General features: G+C 38.1%; 1 protein-coding gene across 3 annotated transcripts in view; it reads left to right on the forward strand.

Annotated features, from left to right (window-relative positions):
- The first annotated feature begins 13,265 nt into the window (after nt 1-13,265).
- Nucleotides 13,266-21,827, forward strand: part of LOC149260501 (phosphoglycerate mutase-like protein 1) — a 239,034-nt gene continuing 230,472 nt past the window's right edge. Inside the window, exon 1 of one of the 3 annotated variants that reach the window (XM_089420774.1) lies at nt 13,266-13,580. In XM_089420774.1, the coding sequence (XP_089276900.1) occupies nt 13,442-13,580 (139 nt within the window). In that variant the 5' untranslated portion in view covers nt 13,266-13,441. The remainder of the gene's footprint in view (nt 13,581-21,827) is intronic. The other 2 variants (XM_089420770.1, XM_089420775.1) reach the window with 2 other exon arrangements.

The following is a 21,827-nucleotide window of genomic DNA, read 5'->3' on the forward strand; positions in this document are numbered from 1 at the left end:
TAGGCTGAGCAAAAAATCTACACACCATAGCAGTTATCTGGCAATAGGGACCAACAAGGGAATACACATAGTACTTACCACTTTCCTCTCACTTGTATTTACTAGGGTCCCTTCTCCATCCTCTAATTGGATTTGATGCATGATCATGTTCTTTCATAAATGCTTTAATGAATTTTTTGTCTAATTTACACCGTGCCTAGGGCAGATGGTACATCCTACTCAAATATTCGTTGGAAAAAGATCTGATGATTGTTTCCTTCATTGTAACAATATTCCTATTAGCGATACTAAAATTGTCTACAACTGACTGAACCATGTTTGTATAAGGAATAATTTCAGGTCAGTCTACCATCCTATGCAAGAAGGAACTAGCCACATCATTGTAGGTAGTGTTTGAGACCGGGGTAGAATCGTTGGTAGTGACTGTTCTTTGTGTGACCCTTGGTTCTTCATATTAAAAGAGTCTATATATGGATTCCCATGAGGGCTTTCCAGAGTATTTAGTGTAGACACTGTTAGAAAATAACCCTGGCATAACATTTATGTCTTAACAACTTTTGATTAGAGGAGTGGTAGATTGTTGCTACGTTGCGGTTTTCTTCTTTCCTTTTCCCACTTTAGACATTTCCTTAATGTTACGATGGTTGGGACTAGCCTGTAGCAGAAAACACAAGGATGAGCAATAAAATTTTATTCACATAGGACTTGCCGCAAATAATGAGTTTTTACAACGACAATTTTCTTCTTTAAAGAAAATCTTGATAGAATCAAACTGAAAAGAATGAAAGTGTTTATGATTTCGAAAACAATAACTTCATCACTCTCAAACATTAAGTGTGGAAACGTGAATTCATGTGGGTTTTCCAAATTAGCATAACAAGTTGTTTACGAGAACAAAGACCTTTATACCATAAAAATTGATCTGGTTCTAAATATGAAGATGCAATACATACCTTTTGTAACAGTGGTACACCATGTAGATCAAAATATTGCTCCGTATGTAGTATCCAATTTACTAGATCCTTTCCGTCAAACTTCCTCATATCGCCTTTTCTTGATTTCAAGAGCTAGATCTTGAAATGACTGTAACTCTGTACTTTCATATCTCAAAGTTCTAAAGGTGTCTCCTGCAGTAGCCCTCTGAGTCCTCTTTCTAACCCCGCAAGTCTGATCAGAATTTGATTCTCCAAGAAAGAGTTATGCCCAATCTCCTACGATGACCTGATTATATAATGTTTCAGTAGAGCGAACTTGTATGACGTGCCACGTGTCACTGTTTTGACCTTCGGATATGAAAATTATGCACAGAAAACTACAATCCGTCCTCTTTCTATAACTTCTTACGAAATTTCAATTTGTTGCTCAGAGAGAAAGTTATGACGATTTTCCCAAGGTCACTTGTTTAGGATGTAATTCGGGAGTCTGCAAAACCCTAACTTCCTCATATCATATATCCGAAAATATAACGAACAAGATCTGAAATTTAGACTTGAGGAGACCGATTTATTCTCAAATGGGTTTTTGTTTGAGCTTCTGAAACTTCATAGCGAAAACGTTATAGCGAAAATTCCATGATGACCTGTTTTAGATTAAATTCTGGAGCTTGCAACAAGTATTACTTCCTCAAATCATATCTCCAAAAATATAGCAGACAAGCTTTGAAATTCGGATCCAGGGTTCAGCGAGATTTCGTCTCAAATGGGTTTTTTTTTAGCTTGTGAAACGTTGCAAAACAAAAGTTATAGCGAAAATTCCACGATGACCTATTTGGAGTAGCGAAACCCTAGAATCTAAAGCTCTGATACCAAACATTATGAAACCAACTCACAAAAAGATAGAAAAGATAGATAAACGCCTTAGAAATAAGCCTCTTCGAGGGGGCAACCTCCTTTACATTACACAAATGAACAATTCTTAGATGATACAAATGACAAGACCTCCTTTCTATATATAGGAGTCTAAGGGGTCATAATATAATCAGAGCTGACATAACAATAATAATGTAAGGGCACAATAATAACAATAGTGGGCTTCTCTGGGGCACAATAATAACAATATGGGGACCGTGGGCACAACAATATAATAAGGGGGTTGTACTAGTAACAATAAGGGGTTACACTAGTAGTATAGGGACCTAACATAAAGAGGGAGTTGAAGGAATCCTCTTGAAGCCAGGCAGGGTTGAATTTGAAGGGGGTTGCTAGTTTTTTGGGGAGCTTGGATAGTTCTAGCAAGACTGACATATGATCCGAGTTCCCTCCTTCACCCACCCACTGACGAAAAGCTGGAATTTTTGCTGCTGCTTCCTCCCGAAGGAGAAACAGTCCAGTATTTTTGCTACACGGCCTTCCCCTGCTCTTCTATTTCTCTAGGTAGGTCTTACCTTCAGCAAGTTAATGTCCAGTAATTTGTTGTCTCTGAAAAGGTTGGTGAAAAAGTCTGATAGTTGATCTTCTCTGGCCGAGGGGCCCCAGGTTTCGGAGGAGCCTATGGAGAAGTTTAAGTCTCCCCCGATTACCAAGTTGGGGTTGTTCATAGAGGATTTGGAGAGGAGGGTCTTCCAGAAGAGGGCTCTTCCCTGGCAGGGCCCATAAATGTTTACTATCAATAGAGTGGTGTAGAGTTCTTGAGAGTAGACTTCCATCCCCATAACCTGGTCCATCCCCCAGGAGTTTAGGGCTTTAAATTTCTCTTGCTTATATGCCATGGCTAGGCCCCCAGAATGGCCTTTGGCATCCAAGACCTGGATAATCCAGCTTGGCAAAATTTTTGATAATGATTTGGAGACCTCTTCGCCTGCTCCTAGGGTTTCTTGAAGGAGAAGTATATCCGGATTGTAGTTTTAGATTACTTCTTTTAAGGCCAACTTTTTTGGGTTGCTGGCTAAACCTCTGCAATTCCAGGAGAGAATGATCATTGGTTAACCTCCGGAAGGGGTTTTGCTGCTCTAAGCGCCCCAGAAATGGACATTTGCTTGCCATCTGCAATGTCTATCTTGGCTCTTAGCTGAGCCTTGGATAGGTTTGTTTTTCTCCCTCTTGTCTTCCTATCTTCTGGCTGGGAGGATTGCATGTCAATTCCTCCTACTACCTCCAAAGTTCCCCACAGGGGAGGTTTTCTCTCTCGGGGTCTAAGGTTATAAGGATTGGAGGTAGGGAGGGTTTCTTCTCTCAGAGCATCAACATTGGTTAGAGCATATTCACGATTCAGATCTATGTTGGGGATGGAGGTAATTATACTCTTAATTTGCATGTTTTCTGAGTGAAAAATAGGAGCAACAATGTTTTGATGCCTGGAGGGACCAGGCACTGATTCATCTATATTTAAAGAATTTACAGGAGAAACAGAAGGTGGGTTTAAGGCTAGACCCATACCCTCTTTAGCGATAGTGTGGCTTCCTTCAATGTGAGCTTGAGAGTCCTGGATCGTTGCATTCCCTTCGAGCTGGATGGGAGGCTGCTGCTCCTGGGTGGCCTTCTGCTGCTCTTCTGTTTTCCCATCTGAATTCTTCTAGGGTTTGTCCGTGTCCATGTCCATCAGCTCTTCCCCCTTGTTTCCTTCCGGTGGGTTGGTTCTGTGCATTTCCACTGCTGATCCCCCTGTCTCGGCCTTCTTTTTCTTTCCTCTACGTCTGTGAGCCATCGGGCATTCTTTTGCCAAGTGTCCATAGATGTGACACCTGTGGCATCGAAATGGAAGGTGTTCATAGTCGAGTTGTTGTAGGTATTTGAACTCTTTGTAATGCAGCTGGATTTCTTCGGCCAATCCTACTCGAGGGGTGAGGCTTACCAAGATGCGAGCCATCCCCAGATCCCTGGTTTGTAAGAAGGACATGTCCGTTTCCATGTATTTCCCTAGATGGTTCCCGATGGACCTGAAGACTGATTCAACCCAGAGGAATGGCAGGAGCCCTGGCAAGCAGACCCAAACTGGTAACTCATCGACTCTTTCCCTCTAGGCGTCAAACAAAGGATTCCATCGTTTGAATAGGATCAGGTTCCTTCCGAATGCCCAATTCCTGCCCAATACCCAGTCCACCGCTTCTTTTTTTGCAAATTTAACCATAAACCATCCCTTTGCGAGTGTCGAGACTTGGAAGGCTGAGTCCGGGGCTTCCTTCCAGTGATGGGAAGCCCACTCCTGGATGAAATTTGTTGAGTGCTTTTTCCCTCTTTCCCTTCCAACCAGTGTCAGATCCATGACTTCCATGGCTTCGTCTATTGACACATTCATTCCCAGGATCAGGTTTGCAACTGATTCTCCCCCGTCTACCTCTGCTGTGACCCTTCCTCCCTGCCTTGAGTGGTCGTTTCCACATCTGCCACTTCTACTTGGAGCGTGCTAGTTCTCCTCTCTTCCTGGGTGAACCCTCTTCCGTCTTTTGCACTGCCTTCTGCTTGTCCCTTTTCGCTTCTTCCCTCTGCCCCTCTGAGTGTTACTTCCTCCCCTTGCTTTAGACCCCCCTCTTCTGTCTTCCCCTCTTCCTCCACCCCATCCGCTAGGTTTAGGATCCCCGCAAAGCCAAACCTCAGGCTCGGAAATTGTTGTTTCGTCTGCCTGCAGCTGGATGTATTTTGGGGTTTTGCGGCCTGATCTAGGCTCCAACTCGGCCGTGCATTTCTTCCTTGGGCCGCTTCTGCTTCAAGCCTGAGCTATTTCCTTCAATGCTTCCCAACCCACAGCTTATCACGACGTCTTCTAACCCTCCGGAAAAGAATAGGCTAAGGGGATGGGGGTTTGCTTGACTTACTTGTGGGTTTTTTGTTGCCACTGCTATCGATTCTTCCTGAGTCTGCGCCTCTTGGATGAAAGGGAATTCCTTTCGACTGTTTAGGAATGACAGGCCTAGGTTGTCCTCCAGCCGCCCTAGGGTTCCCTTCAAATCCCAGACCTCCTCTGAACCTCGCGTTTCCTTCCCAAAACTTCCAGCTGGATGAATATACCATTCTATGTTATGATCTGTGACCTCCAGACCCTAAACTGGTAGGATGTCACCAAGTTCGGGGTCAAGATCAACGGTGTCGTTCGGGTTGACCATCCTCTTGTCGGCTGCTCCTTGGTAACTGCTGGTTGCACCTTGGTAACTACTGGCCGTAAAAATCGCCTTTGTTCGAACTTCCACCATTTGCGTGCTGCGGGCTGAGAGCGGCAGCGCTGCTAGCTTGGCTGGTTAACCCCGTTTTGGTGCCCATGTCCTTTTCCTTGCGCCGTGCATGGATTTTTTTCTCTGTTTTAGGCTGGGCTCATCTGTCGTCCTTTTCCAGCTGTCTCCTTCCTCGTGCCCTGCTCTGACGTCCCTTCTCGTGCAGCATCCAGCCGTCTGCCTCCCGTACTCGCCCCTGTCCTTGTCCAGGCCTCGTGGCCTCCACCTGCAGGCCTTCCTGCCCCTACACCCACCTGGTTCCTTGCTTCGAAACCCTCATTTGCCCTGCTGCCCCAATATTTTCTACTTTATGCACTGATTTTAATGGAATAAAATGAGCGGACTTCGTAAGCTTGTCCATAACCACCATTATAATAATATAAGTTTTTCTTATATTATAAGGTCTATATGGTTTTAAATAATAAAAAAGGTCAATGAATTAGTTATTGATTTATACTCAGTTTAGTTAAATACAAACGGTTACAAAAATAACTTATTAATTAATTAACTAATTATTTCTCCATGTTCCTATCTCTTGGTCCTATCCAATTACTTGGTCCAATATAACTGTTTCCTAGTCAAATATAACCATTGAATGATCTGCTCTCTCTATTTAACCTGCAACCATTATCTCGTTCTTCAACTTGTCTTGATGATGAACCACAAATTTTTTTTTGAAACACATTGACAAATGAATTATGATGTGATTTTCACCGAAAACTCTTCTCTTTAAACTCAGGTATGTGAGGAGAGTTGCCACAACGACGACTATTAGTGAAAAAACAAGAAAACCGATGTGACAATTATGAAAGGCAAGCGATAAATTGAAACAACACTTCTACAAGCTAAAACAAGTTGAAACACCAGCAACCATGAAGAGAAATAAGCAAAACAACACTCACACAAGCGAAACGACAAAAAGCGACAGAAAAAGTGACAAAAGATGATAAAAGCAAAACTCACCTAGAAAAGCAATGACGACCCCACCGAAGGTTCCTTGATCTCTTCGGGAATGCTATAGCTTCAGGATCGAATGTGCAAATGAGCTCTAGAGGCGTCAGTTAACTAGATTTGAGCAAATGAGGTTTTATGACGCGCATGCCTAAAATCAAGGAAAAAGCAACACTTGGTAGAAACTTCTAAAAATAGAAATGTGTCTCCTTCGGGATACTAAAAATAGATCCCTATTTCCTAGGGATGCTTTTTTCCCTTCATTTTTCTTGCTTTTCCATGGAAACTTGCCATGCACATTGTTGGGAAAGACCGCGTAGTTTTAGGGAACTAGGCAACTTTCAGGCTCAGTGCACTGCACAGTTTATGAGCTTAGTGAGGGATCACGTAGTTTCTGGGCTACCTTCCATGACTGCGCAGTTTCTAAGCTCAAGGTTGACTGTCAGTCAGGACTGCGCAATTCCTATCATGAAGGCTTGTTTCCCTCAAGGATTGTGTAGTTTCTGGAGGCAAGCCTAGAATTGCAGTGAGACCAAGTTGGGAGATCAATTTGTGACTTAGAATGATAAGGTAAGTGTGAAAACAAGCAAGCACAAGCACAAATGAAAAAGATAAGTCTCAGTTGAAGCATGAATACCTGGATCAATGCAAGATGAGTTCCTGTGGATAAGAAGGAAGGTTCCAAAATCGAAGCATAGGGAAAATTTTGGAGGGTGGTTGTAGCCGCTACAACAGAAATGTAATAAAAAGTTTGATGCGGATAATTGAAAAATTGATACTATAGGTTTTGACCTTGTACAATTAATTTGTTGCAAACAAATTTTTAATTAGAACAAAAAATATGCAATGGCAAACACCCACATTAACACAAAGATTTTATCTTGGAAACCCAAAACTGGGAAAACCAAGAAGACTTTTTCAATATGGATTTATGTACAGAATTGAAACACAACATACATCATCTGGCATCCATGAACCACCAATCCATTTACCTTAGATTAAAATACAACCATAGTTCCTTAACCAAAACTACACAGCCACCATGCCCCACAAAATACTTTTCACAAAAAAATGTGTGCTAAAAACCACTCTTTTTGGGGGGGGCACTGCCCCCAAACCCTTGTGCAATGAGGCTTCTGCCCTCTTGAACAAGGGGGCTCGCCCCCCCCTCCCAACATGACCCTCACGCTGCACCCCATGCAATGTAAAACTTGCACAACTAATCATGTAAAGGATATAACATATTCCCAACATTCTCCCACATGTTTTCTTTGCACAAAAGGGGTCATGAGAGTAATAAAGGAGTTTTATAATCAATAGAAAGATAAGATTTTGATTTTGTAATTAGGCCAATTTCCAAATTGGGGAATAATTAAGCAAACTAAGGTGAAGGAGGGCCTAATTTTAAAATTGGGATCAAGCTAAAAAATTGGAGGGGGGAAATTATTAAGTTAAGAAGGGGCCAAATTTCAAGATTAGGGTTGATCTCCAAATTGGGACCCTTTAACTAGCTCAAAAGTTTAAACATTGATTTGGTTGTGCAAAAGGTTCGAATAAAGGGAATGGAAAACAACAAGGACGACCGCTCAATATGCCCATTTGGGAGTGTCTTCAATAGAAAGCATTTATTCGATTTCAAATTAGAAATTATCACTTGAATCAAGAGTAGAAGAGGAAGGATCAACAAAAAATAAAAACAAAGGGGGCTCAATTTTGAAATTAGAGAAGGAAAACATCAAGTAAATTTAAAAGTTATAATTAAGAGGCAAGTCAAATTTGAAAGGTAGGTTAGAAAGATTGGAAGTTGAGTTTGAAATAGAAACTTAAAATTTAAAAGGAATCTTTGAACACAAAGGAAGGGAACATGGGCTAAAGGAAACTCAAGAAAAGAGGGAAGAATATTGAAAGAAAAGAAATATCAATTGAACAAAATAATTGAATGGTGAAAAACGGAGCTTGATTTGATTATGGGGAGGAAAGATAAGTTACTTAAGAAAGAATAGTCCTACTGAAAATAAAATAGCCTTAATATAAAGATTACGGAAAAATTCAAAAAGTGAGAAAACTAAAAACCTATTAAAAAAAGCAGCTAAGTCATAATCAAGAGAGTGGAACATGGAGGCTTCATCTAACTTATTCATGGCAAAAGAATGGAAAGTAACCAAATTACAAGGCAGATAAAATCCATAAAAACCCAAAAGGAAGATTATAAGGGGTCTCAAGTTTTAAACCAAAAAAATTAGAGTGGTTATTGTGGGCTCAACATAATTGAAACTGGATCAATAATATCTCTCATCAATATTCACTACCCAACTAACATGGGCATTAACTTATTAGATTATTGATAATTAATAAATTTCTTCATATATTTTTAATGATAAATCTTAAAACATTTACTTTTTAAACCTTGACATATAAATATATATGTTGACATCATTCAAACACATAATGTAATACATGTAGTTAAAAATTTATTGCGTCGAGAGACACTTTACAACCTATAATAAAGCGATGTTGTAAAATGTTATGTTGACTCGGTCAATTATTTAAAAAAAAAAAATAATAATAATAATAATAATAATAATTAAAACTTGATATAGTTAGATATCAATTATTAAACCCTTGATTGAGTGGCATCACCTTGGGAACTTTCTAAGATGCTTACTATAGCAGGGACACTTCATGTTTTTCTCAATATGTGAGATATAGATCATGTAGTGTGACTTCTCCTCCACATAAAATAGAGAAAAAAAAAGTGACAGATCAAACTATGGTAATTTATATTGATTTTATTGTTGTCACTTTACTAATCATGAATTTTGAATGACTTGTCAAATATCTTCTCATATGGAAAGTGTTTTGTATAACGTCAAATTCCATGGCCAATTGTATGTATAATATTCTCAACAAAACTTTATATCAATCCTCATTAAGATTCCTCTTCCTTGGGCATGTACATCTGCTGAATAATATAGTAAACCATACATTGAGTTTTTCCATACATAATGATTTTAATTATGATGAAAAAAACTTTATCTGATTTCAATATCTAGGAACTCATGCTGAATCCAACGTATTTTTGTCTCTCATAAGTCACTTGAAAACATAGTTAAACAACATAATGCATGGAGATCTCGCTGAGAAAAATTTAGTTTCCTAAACCAATTTGAATTTATTTTAACTTTGTATCTATCAAACGCCGAGAGGGATTAAATATCTCGAGGTGCAAATCTCTTTTATAAAAGGTTTGCACCTTGACAGATTTAATCCCTCTAGACCCTTGATAGATCCAGATTTAAGATGAATTTAGGCTAGTATATTTCAATATATTTATATATTGACATCATTCAAACACATAATATAATACATGTAATTAAAAGATTATATATTTCAATATAAATTACTATTGATATGTTCACATCCAACATCATTGCGTCGAGAGGCGCTCTCCAACCCAGTATGAAGATGTGTTGTAAGGTTGTATTATGTTATGTTATTGCGTAGAGAGGCGCTCTACAATTGAGTAGAAGGGAGATGTGTAGGCGTTAGGCATAATGTCAGAAATATAGTATGTCAACATTTTCAAATGTCGGCTCAATATGTTGAATTTATATTAAATGCTATCAATATTAATTCAACATATTAATATAAGAATAAAAATAACTCTACGTCATGTCATGTAAACATTAGTGGTTTTCCAACTATGAGTTTTGACAATCCATGGTTTTTCTGATGTCTTATCTAATGTAGCCTATTTAAAGACATAACATTCCAATGAATTTTCCTTTTCTCTAAAGAAAAGGATTTGGTTAGGGCTTTGAGTGCTATTTATATATACTCTATCCCTGCCCAAAATGAGTTCTATAAAATTCATACACTAATTACTTGGTACTGGGTTTGAATTCAATTGGTGGGTTTTTCATAAAACTCCATAACTCAGGCTAGGTCGTGTAACACTGATAATCTCAACAAATCTAATAGTTTCTTTTCACTAAAAGCCTAACTTCCACACCCTTTGTGACATAACACTAATAGATTCAACAAATCTCAGTCGAGTTACCAATCTAGGAACAAAAAACCAGGGGATATGAATCCATCAAATGTATTATGACACATCTAAAGACAAGATAAATTACTGGATAAAGGTTCTTTGCAGATCTTACGAAGATGCTCCCTGTGGACATGAATGGTCTATTCTGTGCTTGGCAATCCTCAAAAAATTCGTATGTAGTGGATCTGCAGACACCACAATTAAAGTGTGGGTGAGGGAGGCCACTTCACTAAATCCAATCATTCACGTTTGCAAGTGTTGGAGGGTCACATGGGACTTGTTAAGTGTATCATTGCAGTTTGCTCGATATTGGATATGCTTTCATCCTTTTCTACTTCACTTTCATCTTCTTACTCTTCTCCTTCTAGTAACTTTGCTTTCTCTTTGCAATATCATAACATGACGTGTAAAGGATTTCTGGTGTACAGTGGAAGCTTGGATGCTACCACAAAACTATGATGGTTTTTTTTTTTCTTTATTTTTTTTTATTTTATTTCATGACAGTAAGCATGATTTTAGAAGGTTGGTGACTTAAAGCCTAGTTAGTCATTACAATATATGTAAGCAGTGAAAGTTAACATTAATGAATGAATCAATCTTAACTATGTAAGGATGAAGGTTTAAGCGATTTAATGTAATATATATATATATATATATATTTTGATTTTATTAGTAAATAAGTTATTCAATTTTCATGTTAAATTGTAGTTATATAAATTAAATGATTGGTAAATGTTTATAGGTATTGATTTGCATCAAAATACTTGCTTGATTATACATTTAACATACTAAAAATTGCCCTGGATCCATCTTAACTCCAAATCTACCAAGTGCCGATAGAGATCAAAAGAGTTTTGATATCTCTCGACAATTGGTAAATCCAGAGTTAAGATGGATCTAGGTTGGTATTATGTTAAGTTAGGTAAATATTTTGACTCTATCAAATCACATAAAAATAAAAATAAAAAATTAATAATTATTGATAACTAAACCAACCTAGGTCCATCTTAATTTCAAATCTATAAAAAAACAAAAATGAATCAAATCTCTTGAGGTGCAAACATTTGCTCAAATTTTACACTAAATAAAATTTAAACTTTACACTTGAAAATTTTATTTCTCTCAAAAATTAAAATAAATCCAAAACCACAAACATAAAAAGACAAACTTACCTTATTTATGTTTATATATATATAGCCTTCTGATGAAATTTAATTGAAAAAATCCAATCATCCAAACATGTGCACAACGTTTTAACAAATCTAGTCAAATTTCCACGCGTGCACAATGTTTTAACAAATTTAATGAACTTCTTAAATAATAGAAACCTATCATATATAGAAAACACAACTATTAAGAAAAACAAACCTATATCATTTATATTTCATAAAATTATACCTATTTTATTTATATTTCATAATACATTTATACAGTCATTATAAGATTTGATTACATCAAACACATTCGTGTGCACATTGTTTTATGCAAATTTAATCAAATTCTTATATAAGAACATATCCAAAAGCGCCACGCAATGTAATAAACGTAGCAATAAATTTTAATACAAGGAAACCCAAAATAAAAAAATTAAAAAAAGAGAATAGGCGACTTTGTCAAACCGTTTATAAGACAAGTTTGTGTTATAATAATTAATATAAAAAAACTAAATTAATAATATAACAACATTACCCAATTAATAAAATAGATGTGGCCACAGCATACAAACTATTGACAATATTATATACTGTTACATCGACCAATAAAAAAGCGGAAGTCAACGGTGGCAAAGATGTACACCAAAAGATATCAAAGTGCTTGCGTCACACGTGCGACTTCAATGTCTAAGTAACTCTACCACCAACGCAAGATGACAAAGTTTGTGTTATAACTATTAATATAAAGATAAAATTAGGCAGCTACAATTTTACTGGCCACAATTTACCGTGTTTAAATTGTTTTTATGATGAAATGAAATGAAATGGTTTTTATTGATGTTTATGAGATTTTGTGGTTTAAGGGATTATTTTATTATCGTTTAATTTATATTTATATTTTTGTTAGGTCGATTTTGTTGTTATGGATTTTGAGTTTAATACATATTTATATTTTTTTAGGTTGATTTTGTTGTTATGGATTTTGAGTAAGATATTTATTGTTTTGTAAAGTTTTTTCTTTTCAAAAAATTCATTAGGATTGTTCACTTTTAGGTTGCTATCAAATTGATGATGGATAATTTTATACCCTGCACATTCTTTGATAAAATGCCATTCTATTTCTACCAATTTTTTGTTGCAAAAAATGCAAGTTCTTTTTTCCCAATCTTTTTTAAGGACCGCCCATCTACCAGTGTCACATTTTAGATGATAGCCTTAGCTAAACAATTAAAATTTTAGCTGTTCCCTTGATTGATTGAGGAACTCATATACTATATATCATCAAGATAGAAATACATTCAACACTATAAGAATCTTTGCTATCTAAAAACCCAAAGATTCTCAAAATTTTATGCTAATTTTTTCAAAATCATACAATTTTTTTTATTGTTTCCCAAACAAAATTGGGCGAAATTGTGGCAAGTTTAGAGTACCCTAAAAATTATGAAAATTAAATTAATGGTATTACAACGTCACTCGATTAATAAAATAGATATGGACATAACATTTACAACAAAAATAGTTCATTGGAGTTAGCATTTCGTGGAGGGCAAAGGTTTTTATTGCTCAATTAAGGACCAACTCACATCAACTTCGGTGTGAAATAGGACGGTGGAAAAGGCCTAAAGAAGCTTGGGAAGAACAGGTGTGTACATTTTGCATGGCTGTGGAATCAGAGAAACATTTCATTTTGGAATGTGATGCATTCAAAAACATAGAGAAAGTTATGAGAACATGTTAGCCTCAGTTTCTTGACATTGTCTTTTTGGAAAGAAGATTGTTGGAAAATTGGATCAGCTCATTATCAATTTAAATCAGAAAAAAACTGAATTGCAAAAAACAAAAAACAAAAAATTAATAATCTCATAAACTATTTTTAGCCTTGGATCTTAAAATATCATTTTATTTTATTTATACAAACCAGCGACGGTATTGAATACTGTCGCATCGACTAATAGAATTTTAAAAAAAACTCGAAGTCCATGGGCAGAGACGTGAACGAAAAGATATCAAAGTGCTCGCGTCTCGCATGTGCGTTTTCAGCGTCGAACAAACTCTTTAATCAACGCTGGCGAACAGACCTACGAGATCTGTTGACTCGTGATTCGAAGGATTAAACCTCGAGCTTCTTCCGCGCCAAGAATGTTGTCTCAATTGTTTTACTCCCGTCCTATTTCGTCTTCTTGTTTTGGCAGTCTGAAGGTTGAAGGTCCTGCGAGGTCGACTTCACTCAGGAATTCCAGAACGACGTCTTTTATCCGTCGTAGCTCCATTATTCAAGGTTGGTATATTCATTTTAATAGTATTTAATTTCACATTTATTATGTTGGGCTTAAAATCAGATGCAATGGCCAGAATTTTCAGCCCTCTATGGAAATCCATTATAATTATATTCTGCATGGCGCGTCTTTTATTCTATTCTCATTGCTGTGTTATTCAGGAGTCTGATTATAGCCAATGAATCTATTATTATTTTATTTTAAAATCAATTTTCAAGTTATTAATTTCGTAAATTAACCCTTTATTCTAGTTTCATCCATGCATTAACGGGTTTGGTTACAACAAGTAGTTTCAGATAAAAGACGATACTCTTCATATCGATGCTTGTAAATTTATCGATCTATTGTGATAAAACCCTTCTCGTAGTCTAGGGATGCTTTTCCTTTTGGGTATTGAACATTGAATAGATTTATGATCTGTTAAAGATTAAAACGTTTGGTAAAGGATTGTGTTAATGAGTCTAGGTCGCATAGTGAATAGATCGTCATAGCTTCAAATATTAAAATTGGTATTTGTTTCAGGTTAATAACTCTGCACTTAAAGCGATGCTAGGTAAATATGCTATCAACAATTTAAAAAATTGATATCAGGTTTAATATTAGTTAGGTTAAAAATGATACTGAATCGATAATTGTCTTGAAGTTAGGTCAGTCCTAAGCGGTTGGAGGTTTGATAGAAGTTTTTCGTCGGAAAGTGGGAAGTTAATATAGCTCGGATGCGTGCCAGCTGCCATGTGCAAGTCCTGGACAACTTTGTTAGATGATCTAAAATGGATCTACGCCAATGCTAGATGAATTTATCGATGTTCTCGATTGGGGAGATTAACATATAAGCATCTTAGAAATGGTCTTGATTTTGTCAAATTTCAGGACATTGACTTTTGATGCATTTTTTAGGCCTTAAACATTGAATTTTTTGCCCTGCTACAAATTCAGATTGCCATAGGCATCCCTATGTCTCGACAGAAATTGTTCTTCGCATCGAGATCTTTCTAATAAGCTATCTTGGGTCTAAAATAAAGTTTAGATGAGATAGTTGATCATAGTTTGAATATGAGGACTTAGTAATGTGTATGAATCCACTAGAGATTTCTAGAAACATCATAAAAGTTCCAAGAGGGTTTGAAAACCATAAATCCAACCTTAACCCTAATTCCAGCTATCGAAAATCTAGTAGAGGGAGGAAAGAGGTTCATTTTTTGACTAGTTTTCGACTGTTTCATGCTATGGGTAAGACCGCAAGAGTGGAGGAGATGCTAATAGAGCAAAAAGACAGATATTGTAGAGGAACATAGAAAACTATAGCATCTCATAGTTTCATGGTAAGCTTGGAAAGCTTTTTACTCTATATTGTCATCTCCATAATGTAAGAAGATAGAAGTAAAAATGTTTCATTGAATGCTAGCTTTTCTATATGGGATTCTAGGGTAAATATTTGTGTTCCATTGCGTGTGTCTTGCTATTGTAATCTATTTCATAAGCCGTAGTGGTTAAAGAATTTGAATGACATGTTTTTATTTCAGCTAAAGTGTTTAAAAGAACACAAAAAAAATAGTCAAGTGTCGGCTTATTGTAGTCTTTTAAAGTGTAGATATGTTTTTGTGAGCTGAACATTGGAATATCCAAGGCTATTAACGGATCATATTGGTATGAAAGTTGGTTTATTTGGCCATTTGGTGGTTTGAAGCATGGTACATGCTTACTTGATTTAGGAAATCCAAATTTCTGGGAGGGTTGTCACTTGTTGATTTTGAGATTTGTGGAAGAGGGGTTAAGAAGCCGTCACAATCTATAGAGATGAATGAAGAGCACTAGGAAAGACCCATTAAAGCTCAAGTAGATGATGTTTTTGGGAGCATGGCTGTACTCATGGCTTCTCTTGGAAGAGTATTGGTCTCTTTTTAGAGAAGCTCGAATCTTATGAGAAACCAGAAGATCATGACGATTTGAGTGAAGAGAAGGAATAACAAAAGCATGAAAAAGGTGACTCTAGTAACTAGTCTTTTCAACACTTATTTAAAATGGAAGAAAATGTTAAGATCAAGCTCTATGAAGGTGAAGTAGATGCTCTTAAATTGAATCATTGGTTGTAGTTATTAGAAGTCTATTTTAGTGTGTATAATGTATGTAAAGAGAGAAAATAGTTTTTTCTCGACTTAAGCTAGAAGGTCATGCACAAAATTGGTGGGAGAGATGCACCTAGGCCCTTAGGTTGGGGATACCCACTAATAACTAAATGGGAGGTATTTGAAAATCTCTTGAAGTCCCAATTTTACCTTATGAGGTATGAAGAGGATCGAAAAAGTTGGTGGCACTATTATTGATGGAGGCAAACATGGAGTGACAAGAGTACATTATAGATTTATGGAAGCAAACCATGTAGTTGGGAATAAATCCTTGGGATGCAAATGTGCTCCTCAAGTACCTTGGTGGTCTTCATAGTCACCTAAGAATGCGAGTTATGCTATGCCCAAAATCATAGATGAGGCATGTTCTTAGACTCTGTTACCACTAAAACTAGCAAGGGACCTAAGGGGGATCCCTAAAGGGCAAATGCTAGGCCAAGGGCAACAAATGGAGACTTAGCTCACTCTCACCTTAGCTAAGGCTCCCTTCTATTTACGAACTTTCATCGATGGGAGGAGACTCTATATGTATTGGAGTCATTGGTGAATGATAAGTCAATGGATATTAGTGACCCAAACTAACCCTTTCCCAGAAAGGTTTGAAAGATGGAGCTTGCTTGCTCACTAAGCAAGGTAGTATAGATTCTAGGGAAAGGAAGAGAAGATTTTGGGGGTTAGGTGTATGGGAATAGGCTTGTGAAGGAGTTCCCCATACCCTAAAATCCTTGTTAGAATTGGTGTCCGAAATGGTTCTTTGAGGGAACGAGACCACACGGGGCCGAGTGGAACTAGTCTCGGGTATGAGGAAGGTGTGAAGCATTTAATGATATTCTTACCCTAGACAAGGTGGGGAAAGGATCAAAGAAAGTATTTTCACTAACTGGTGATGCTTTGACCCTATGAGGCACAAGCCTTGGGGATGGTAGGGCAAGTTTTGATCTTGGAGCTAGGGCTTGACTTTTCTTCCAACTCCACTGTCAGAATGGCTTCAAAATGGGAGGAGGACTAGAGGAAATGCCAACACAGGAGACCCTAGGAAATTGAATTTTTTTGATGGCTAGCTTGTCGGGAAAATGATGCCCTAGTCACCCCAATGTGGCTAGTCCCGAAAGGGTGTGAGAAAATATGGATTTTAGTGACCACCCTTGGTAGATTAGTGCCTTAATCTTTGGGAGAATGGAGTCTATGTTGAGTAAGAGTATGTTTTCTTGGTTTCCAGTCAATTAGGCCTTAAGATTTCTTCGATTTTCCTTCTAGGTCAAGAGGAAGCAACCTCGCAACTTTTATAATTCGATGTGCAAAAGGAATGGCTTTTCAAGGTTAAATTTTACCCCTAGGAGATTTTGTTCACATTACATGGCCCATACGTTGGAGGAATGCTATAATAGAAACAAATTCTACAATATTAAGCAGTAAATGCATGCAACAATTAGCCCTAGAATAGCGAAAATGCCAATCTAGCATATATGACAAAAGTAAACAAGAATAACAAAAAAAGCGCGTACTTACATGTAATAGAGTATATCCAACCATTCACAATTGACAATAAAGAAGCTCCAAGAGAAGATAGACCAATATCCACACATCAAAACTCATCCATAAAGCTCCAATTCATCCTTAGAAAAAGTGTGAAAATCTCAAGAGAGAGATAAGAGATCCAAAACCAAAGTGATGATGAGAAATGATCTCACCTCACTTGTATTTATACACAATTTAGGAGTTCGAATTAGCCTCCTTGGCCTACATAAGCCCCAAAAATAAAATAATGTTCTAATAATACAACTTTTGGTGACAAGCCCATGAAACTAGCTCATAAATGAAAAGATAAGCCTCTCAAGAGGTCAAATAATAATCTACGCATGTTGTAGGGCTTTAAGAGGCCTAATGAGGTCCATGGGTGTCATAAATGAAGTGAAGGACCCTCAAAAGAAGTGGACAAGGGGATGGTCCCTTGTAATAGCCCGTGGTGCTCCAAATGACATATGGGGGCACACAAACGTCCTCATGGGTCTCCAAACAAGTCGAAGATGCATGTAGATCGCCCTCAAGGGCTAGGATGATGGTGTAGGTGATGCCACATCATCACTCAAGTCCTGTATCATTTGCCAAGTGTATGGAGTAGACCTGGGGCCAGCTGGGCATGATGGATGAGGTGCATCCTCCTCTTCCTATAAGTGAATCACGAGCGAGCAATCTCTGAATGGATGTGGGGGTCCATGGAGTGCAATCTGCTATTGTGGAGGCCCATGGCTCTCAACACTTACCCTACATGTGTCAATGTAGCCCTCTGGAGGATTAGGACTTCGTATAGGGAGACCAAACCCAAGATGAAAACCATCTGCAATCCTGCATAAGATCCAATGCGTCCCCTAGCCTTCTAGTACAACAAGTCATTAGAGAAATTGAGTAAATGAGCTTACCTAATCGTGGACCATATGTGGGACTTCATAATGGTCTGCCCTTCCATAATGGGCTTCAGGATGTACCAATGTCTCCTAAACTTTAAATGGGGTTAACCAATAATCCTATAGGTGCTTTCTACTTCAAAAGAGGATAATATAGTCAAGGTACATCCTTCAAGAGGTGGTGGCATGTGACAGATAGGTGAATGGAGTAGGTAATGAGAAGGGACAGCCTTGGGTCACATCGTGGGGTACAAAGGTAGATAACTAAGTCACCTAACAAAGGGACACGAGACACGAAGGACACGGGGATTCGAGTGTCAGATACAGATATGTTGACCCCTCGGAATAGGACATGTTTGGATATATATATATACAAATTAGATAATTCTTACACAAAGTCTCATTCATGATACAAATCCATTGATTCAAACATAGATCTTCATCTAGATGTAAGTTTTACAAAGTAACATTATGCATACAAATACAATTGTGACATAAATGATAAATGATAATACATATTCAATTCATCAATGATCCAATAGGAGAAAGACAAGATAGTAAGATACTGTAGTTTTCTCATTAAGTCATCAAAATCAAAATGTGTTACATAGGTAGTGCAATGCCAATGGCAAATAGAAATAACAAATACAAAACAACTACAAGTCTACAAGCCTCAAGGTAGTAGGTAGCTCATGAGTCATCAATCCTCATCATCAAAATCAACATCACTGTACTCATCATCATGGTCATCATTGCTCTCCTCTGCTGCATCCTCCTCCCCTGTATCCAAAGTCATCTTTGCATCTGCTGGTGTGGAGGATGACCCCTCTACAGTATCACCATCATCAAATGTGACAGGCTCTAGCACTGGATCATTGAGATCCAAGTTGGCCAATGCCAACTCAACACTGCTGTCCAAACCCATATCATTAGGAAAGACATCCCACATCTTTGTCTTTCCCTTCAACCACTCATCCCTCTGCCTATAAATAAGACGAAGGTTGGTGTGCACATACACCATTATCTCTACCCTGGATTGCTCAAGCCTGCTCTTCTTGACACTGTACAAATTCCCATATGTGCTCCAATTCCTCTCGCAACAAGGGGATGAAGTCCCCTGAGAGAGGAGCCTCATGGCTAACTGCTGTAGAGGAGGGCTTGTTGCCCCATGAGTTGCCCACCAAGAATAGGGCTTCTTAGCCCCCTATCTCTAATCAGATCATATCTTGCAAATCGACCAGTGCAGTGGAAAACTATTCAAAGGCATCCTCCACCTCGTCAAGGAGATGTTCTATCCTGAAAAATCCGCTTGAATGCGTCTTTCCTCCCTTGCGAGGTTTCACCATCCATGTGAGGAGGGAATATGCGGGAAGGTCCACCATTTAGCCACTCATGGCTGTAGTATTTTGGGTTCAATGAGTGAGCCAAACAATGTAAAGGTGTGCAATTCTTGTCCCATTTGCTGACAAGAATATCCTGTATGGTGGTGAAGAAGGCCTCTGGTGATGTCTCATACACGGGGCACTCACTCTGTAAAATAATGCTCCTCACAGACTCAATCATGGAATCCCATCCCTCATAAACCTCTCCTAGGATGGGTTGGTTTGTATCTGCAAATCGAAGAAAATAAATGATAGGGTCCATGATCTGAATAAGTAGGTCTACCTTCTCCCACCAAGCATCATCTAACACTGTTTCCTTCACTCTTTTAGAGGTTGCTTGATCTGTCTTTCTCCAAAAAGACCAAAACTCTGAAATAACCATGGCCCCAAGAGCGGTCTTGATCTCCCTCAACCTCTTCAACATGATGAATGAAGAGACAAACCGTGTATCCGCAATCTTCAACAACGATAGATTGGTGTACTCCTTGTAGATAACAAGGGAATTTGTATGATTTTGTACAAAGTTGCGGATGTAGATAACAAGGGAATTTGTATGATTTTGTACAAAGTTGCGGATATGCCGTGCATCCTCAATAATGCTTCCAATCCAAAGCACATCAGAAGCAATAGATTTAAGTGCTAAGTTCAATGAATGGACAATGCAAGGTGTCCAAAACACTTGTGGATATTTAGCTTCCACAATCATGCCAATAGCCTTGCAAACATGTGCATTATCTGTAATGATTTGCACACAAGAATCAACATCTACATCTTCAATAACTTTAATAAACAACTCACCAATATATTGTGCATCCTTGTATTGTCCAAGTGCATCCATTGATTTCAAGAAAACTGGACCATTCAAGGAAGACACCATGAAGTTGATGAGTGGGTGTTGTGTTGGATCTGTCCGTCTGTCATAAACAATGCTAACCCCAGATGTTGGCCATGCCGATTTAATAGGCTCAAGCATTTTTTCCACCTCTTTTTTTTGTCTTTGTTAAGAATGTGGTTCCAAGCTTCTTTGACCCAGGAGGCACATACCCTGATGGAGCCCCTTGAGTTAGAGCTCGACACATCTCAATAAATAGAGGTGAGCATGCAACATTAAAGGATATGAAGTTTTGATAGAAAAAAAGGGAATGGTGAGATCAAGCTCTACTCGTTTCTCTTTCTGAAAAATCTTGTCCATTGGACCAAGTGAGATTGCCTTTCTTTTTGCTACTTGTCCCCCACCAGAACTCTCAAATGGGAATTTGTTGCTGCTTTTCCTCAAGAATGGAAGGGGTCATCATTATTGTTTTTTTTAAGATTTTGCAGCCACATTTGCCATACCAACATTGGCCTCTCTTTCCATTTCTTTCCTCTTTGCTAAAGGCACCTTTGTACAAGCTGCAATTCCACAACTTGTTAAAGCCAATAAATGAGCTTTCACACGGTAATATGTGCTTGTGAAATTAGAGTTGCAATAACTGCATTTCCAACTCACATTGCCTCCTCCCTTCACCTTGCTGCTTGGCCGTTGCTCTTTTGTGACATATTTCCACAAGGAATATTTGTTATCTTGAGGAGGATGGCTTCCCTCAATATTTGAAGTTGTTGTTGTGGCCCCACTTGCAATAGAGGGAACACTTGCAACGGACCTTGATGAAATTGGGACAGGAGGGGCATCTCCAATGGGGAGTTTCTTCCCCTTCCTTTGCCCCTTCCTTGCTGCCCTTGATTGAGCCATGAATGCTATAAACAAATAAAATAAAAATGCACAAATTTGTAAAAGAAATGCACATGCAAACTGTTGTAATAAAAATGCAAAAAAATAGAGAGAAAATGCACTTACCGGTTGCTTGAATCTAATTGAAAATGCTCCCACACCCTTTGCTCTTTGCTCTCACATACCCACAACAAACCCACAACAAACAAGAGAGGTAATTGTGAAATTAGAATGGCCAAATTGGCCTTTTAACGATGCGCGGAGGTTTGAAAATCGGGATTCGTGTCCCAGAATCGAGACACAACCATGTCCTGATCGAACACGATCGGAAGGACATGAATCCGACCAAATTGTGTTTGATTTCGTCCGATTCGGGACACGGTGGGCCACGGGGGACTAATCCGATTTCATAGGTAGCTAATAAGAGGGAAGCCCACACTTGGGTTTATAGTGTGTAGGAGGGAGCAATCGTGGTACAGGAGGTGCCTCAGCTTGCTTTTTCCACCCTTATTTATATGCCTTTTGCCTTTTCATGATTTTCTTTGATTAACTGTTATGGGCTCAACGAGTCAGAGCATGATGTATAAGATACAATTGTGAATTCCCCCTTTAAGGTGGGGCGGTT

This window comes from Pinus tabuliformis, chromosome 6 (assembly GCF_031772625.1).
Source record: "Pinus tabuliformis cultivar Carrire ecotype Pingquan chromosome 6, CPIR1, whole genome shotgun sequence".
Taxonomy (NCBI): Eukaryota; Viridiplantae; Streptophyta; class Pinopsida; order Pinales; family Pinaceae; genus Pinus; species Pinus tabuliformis.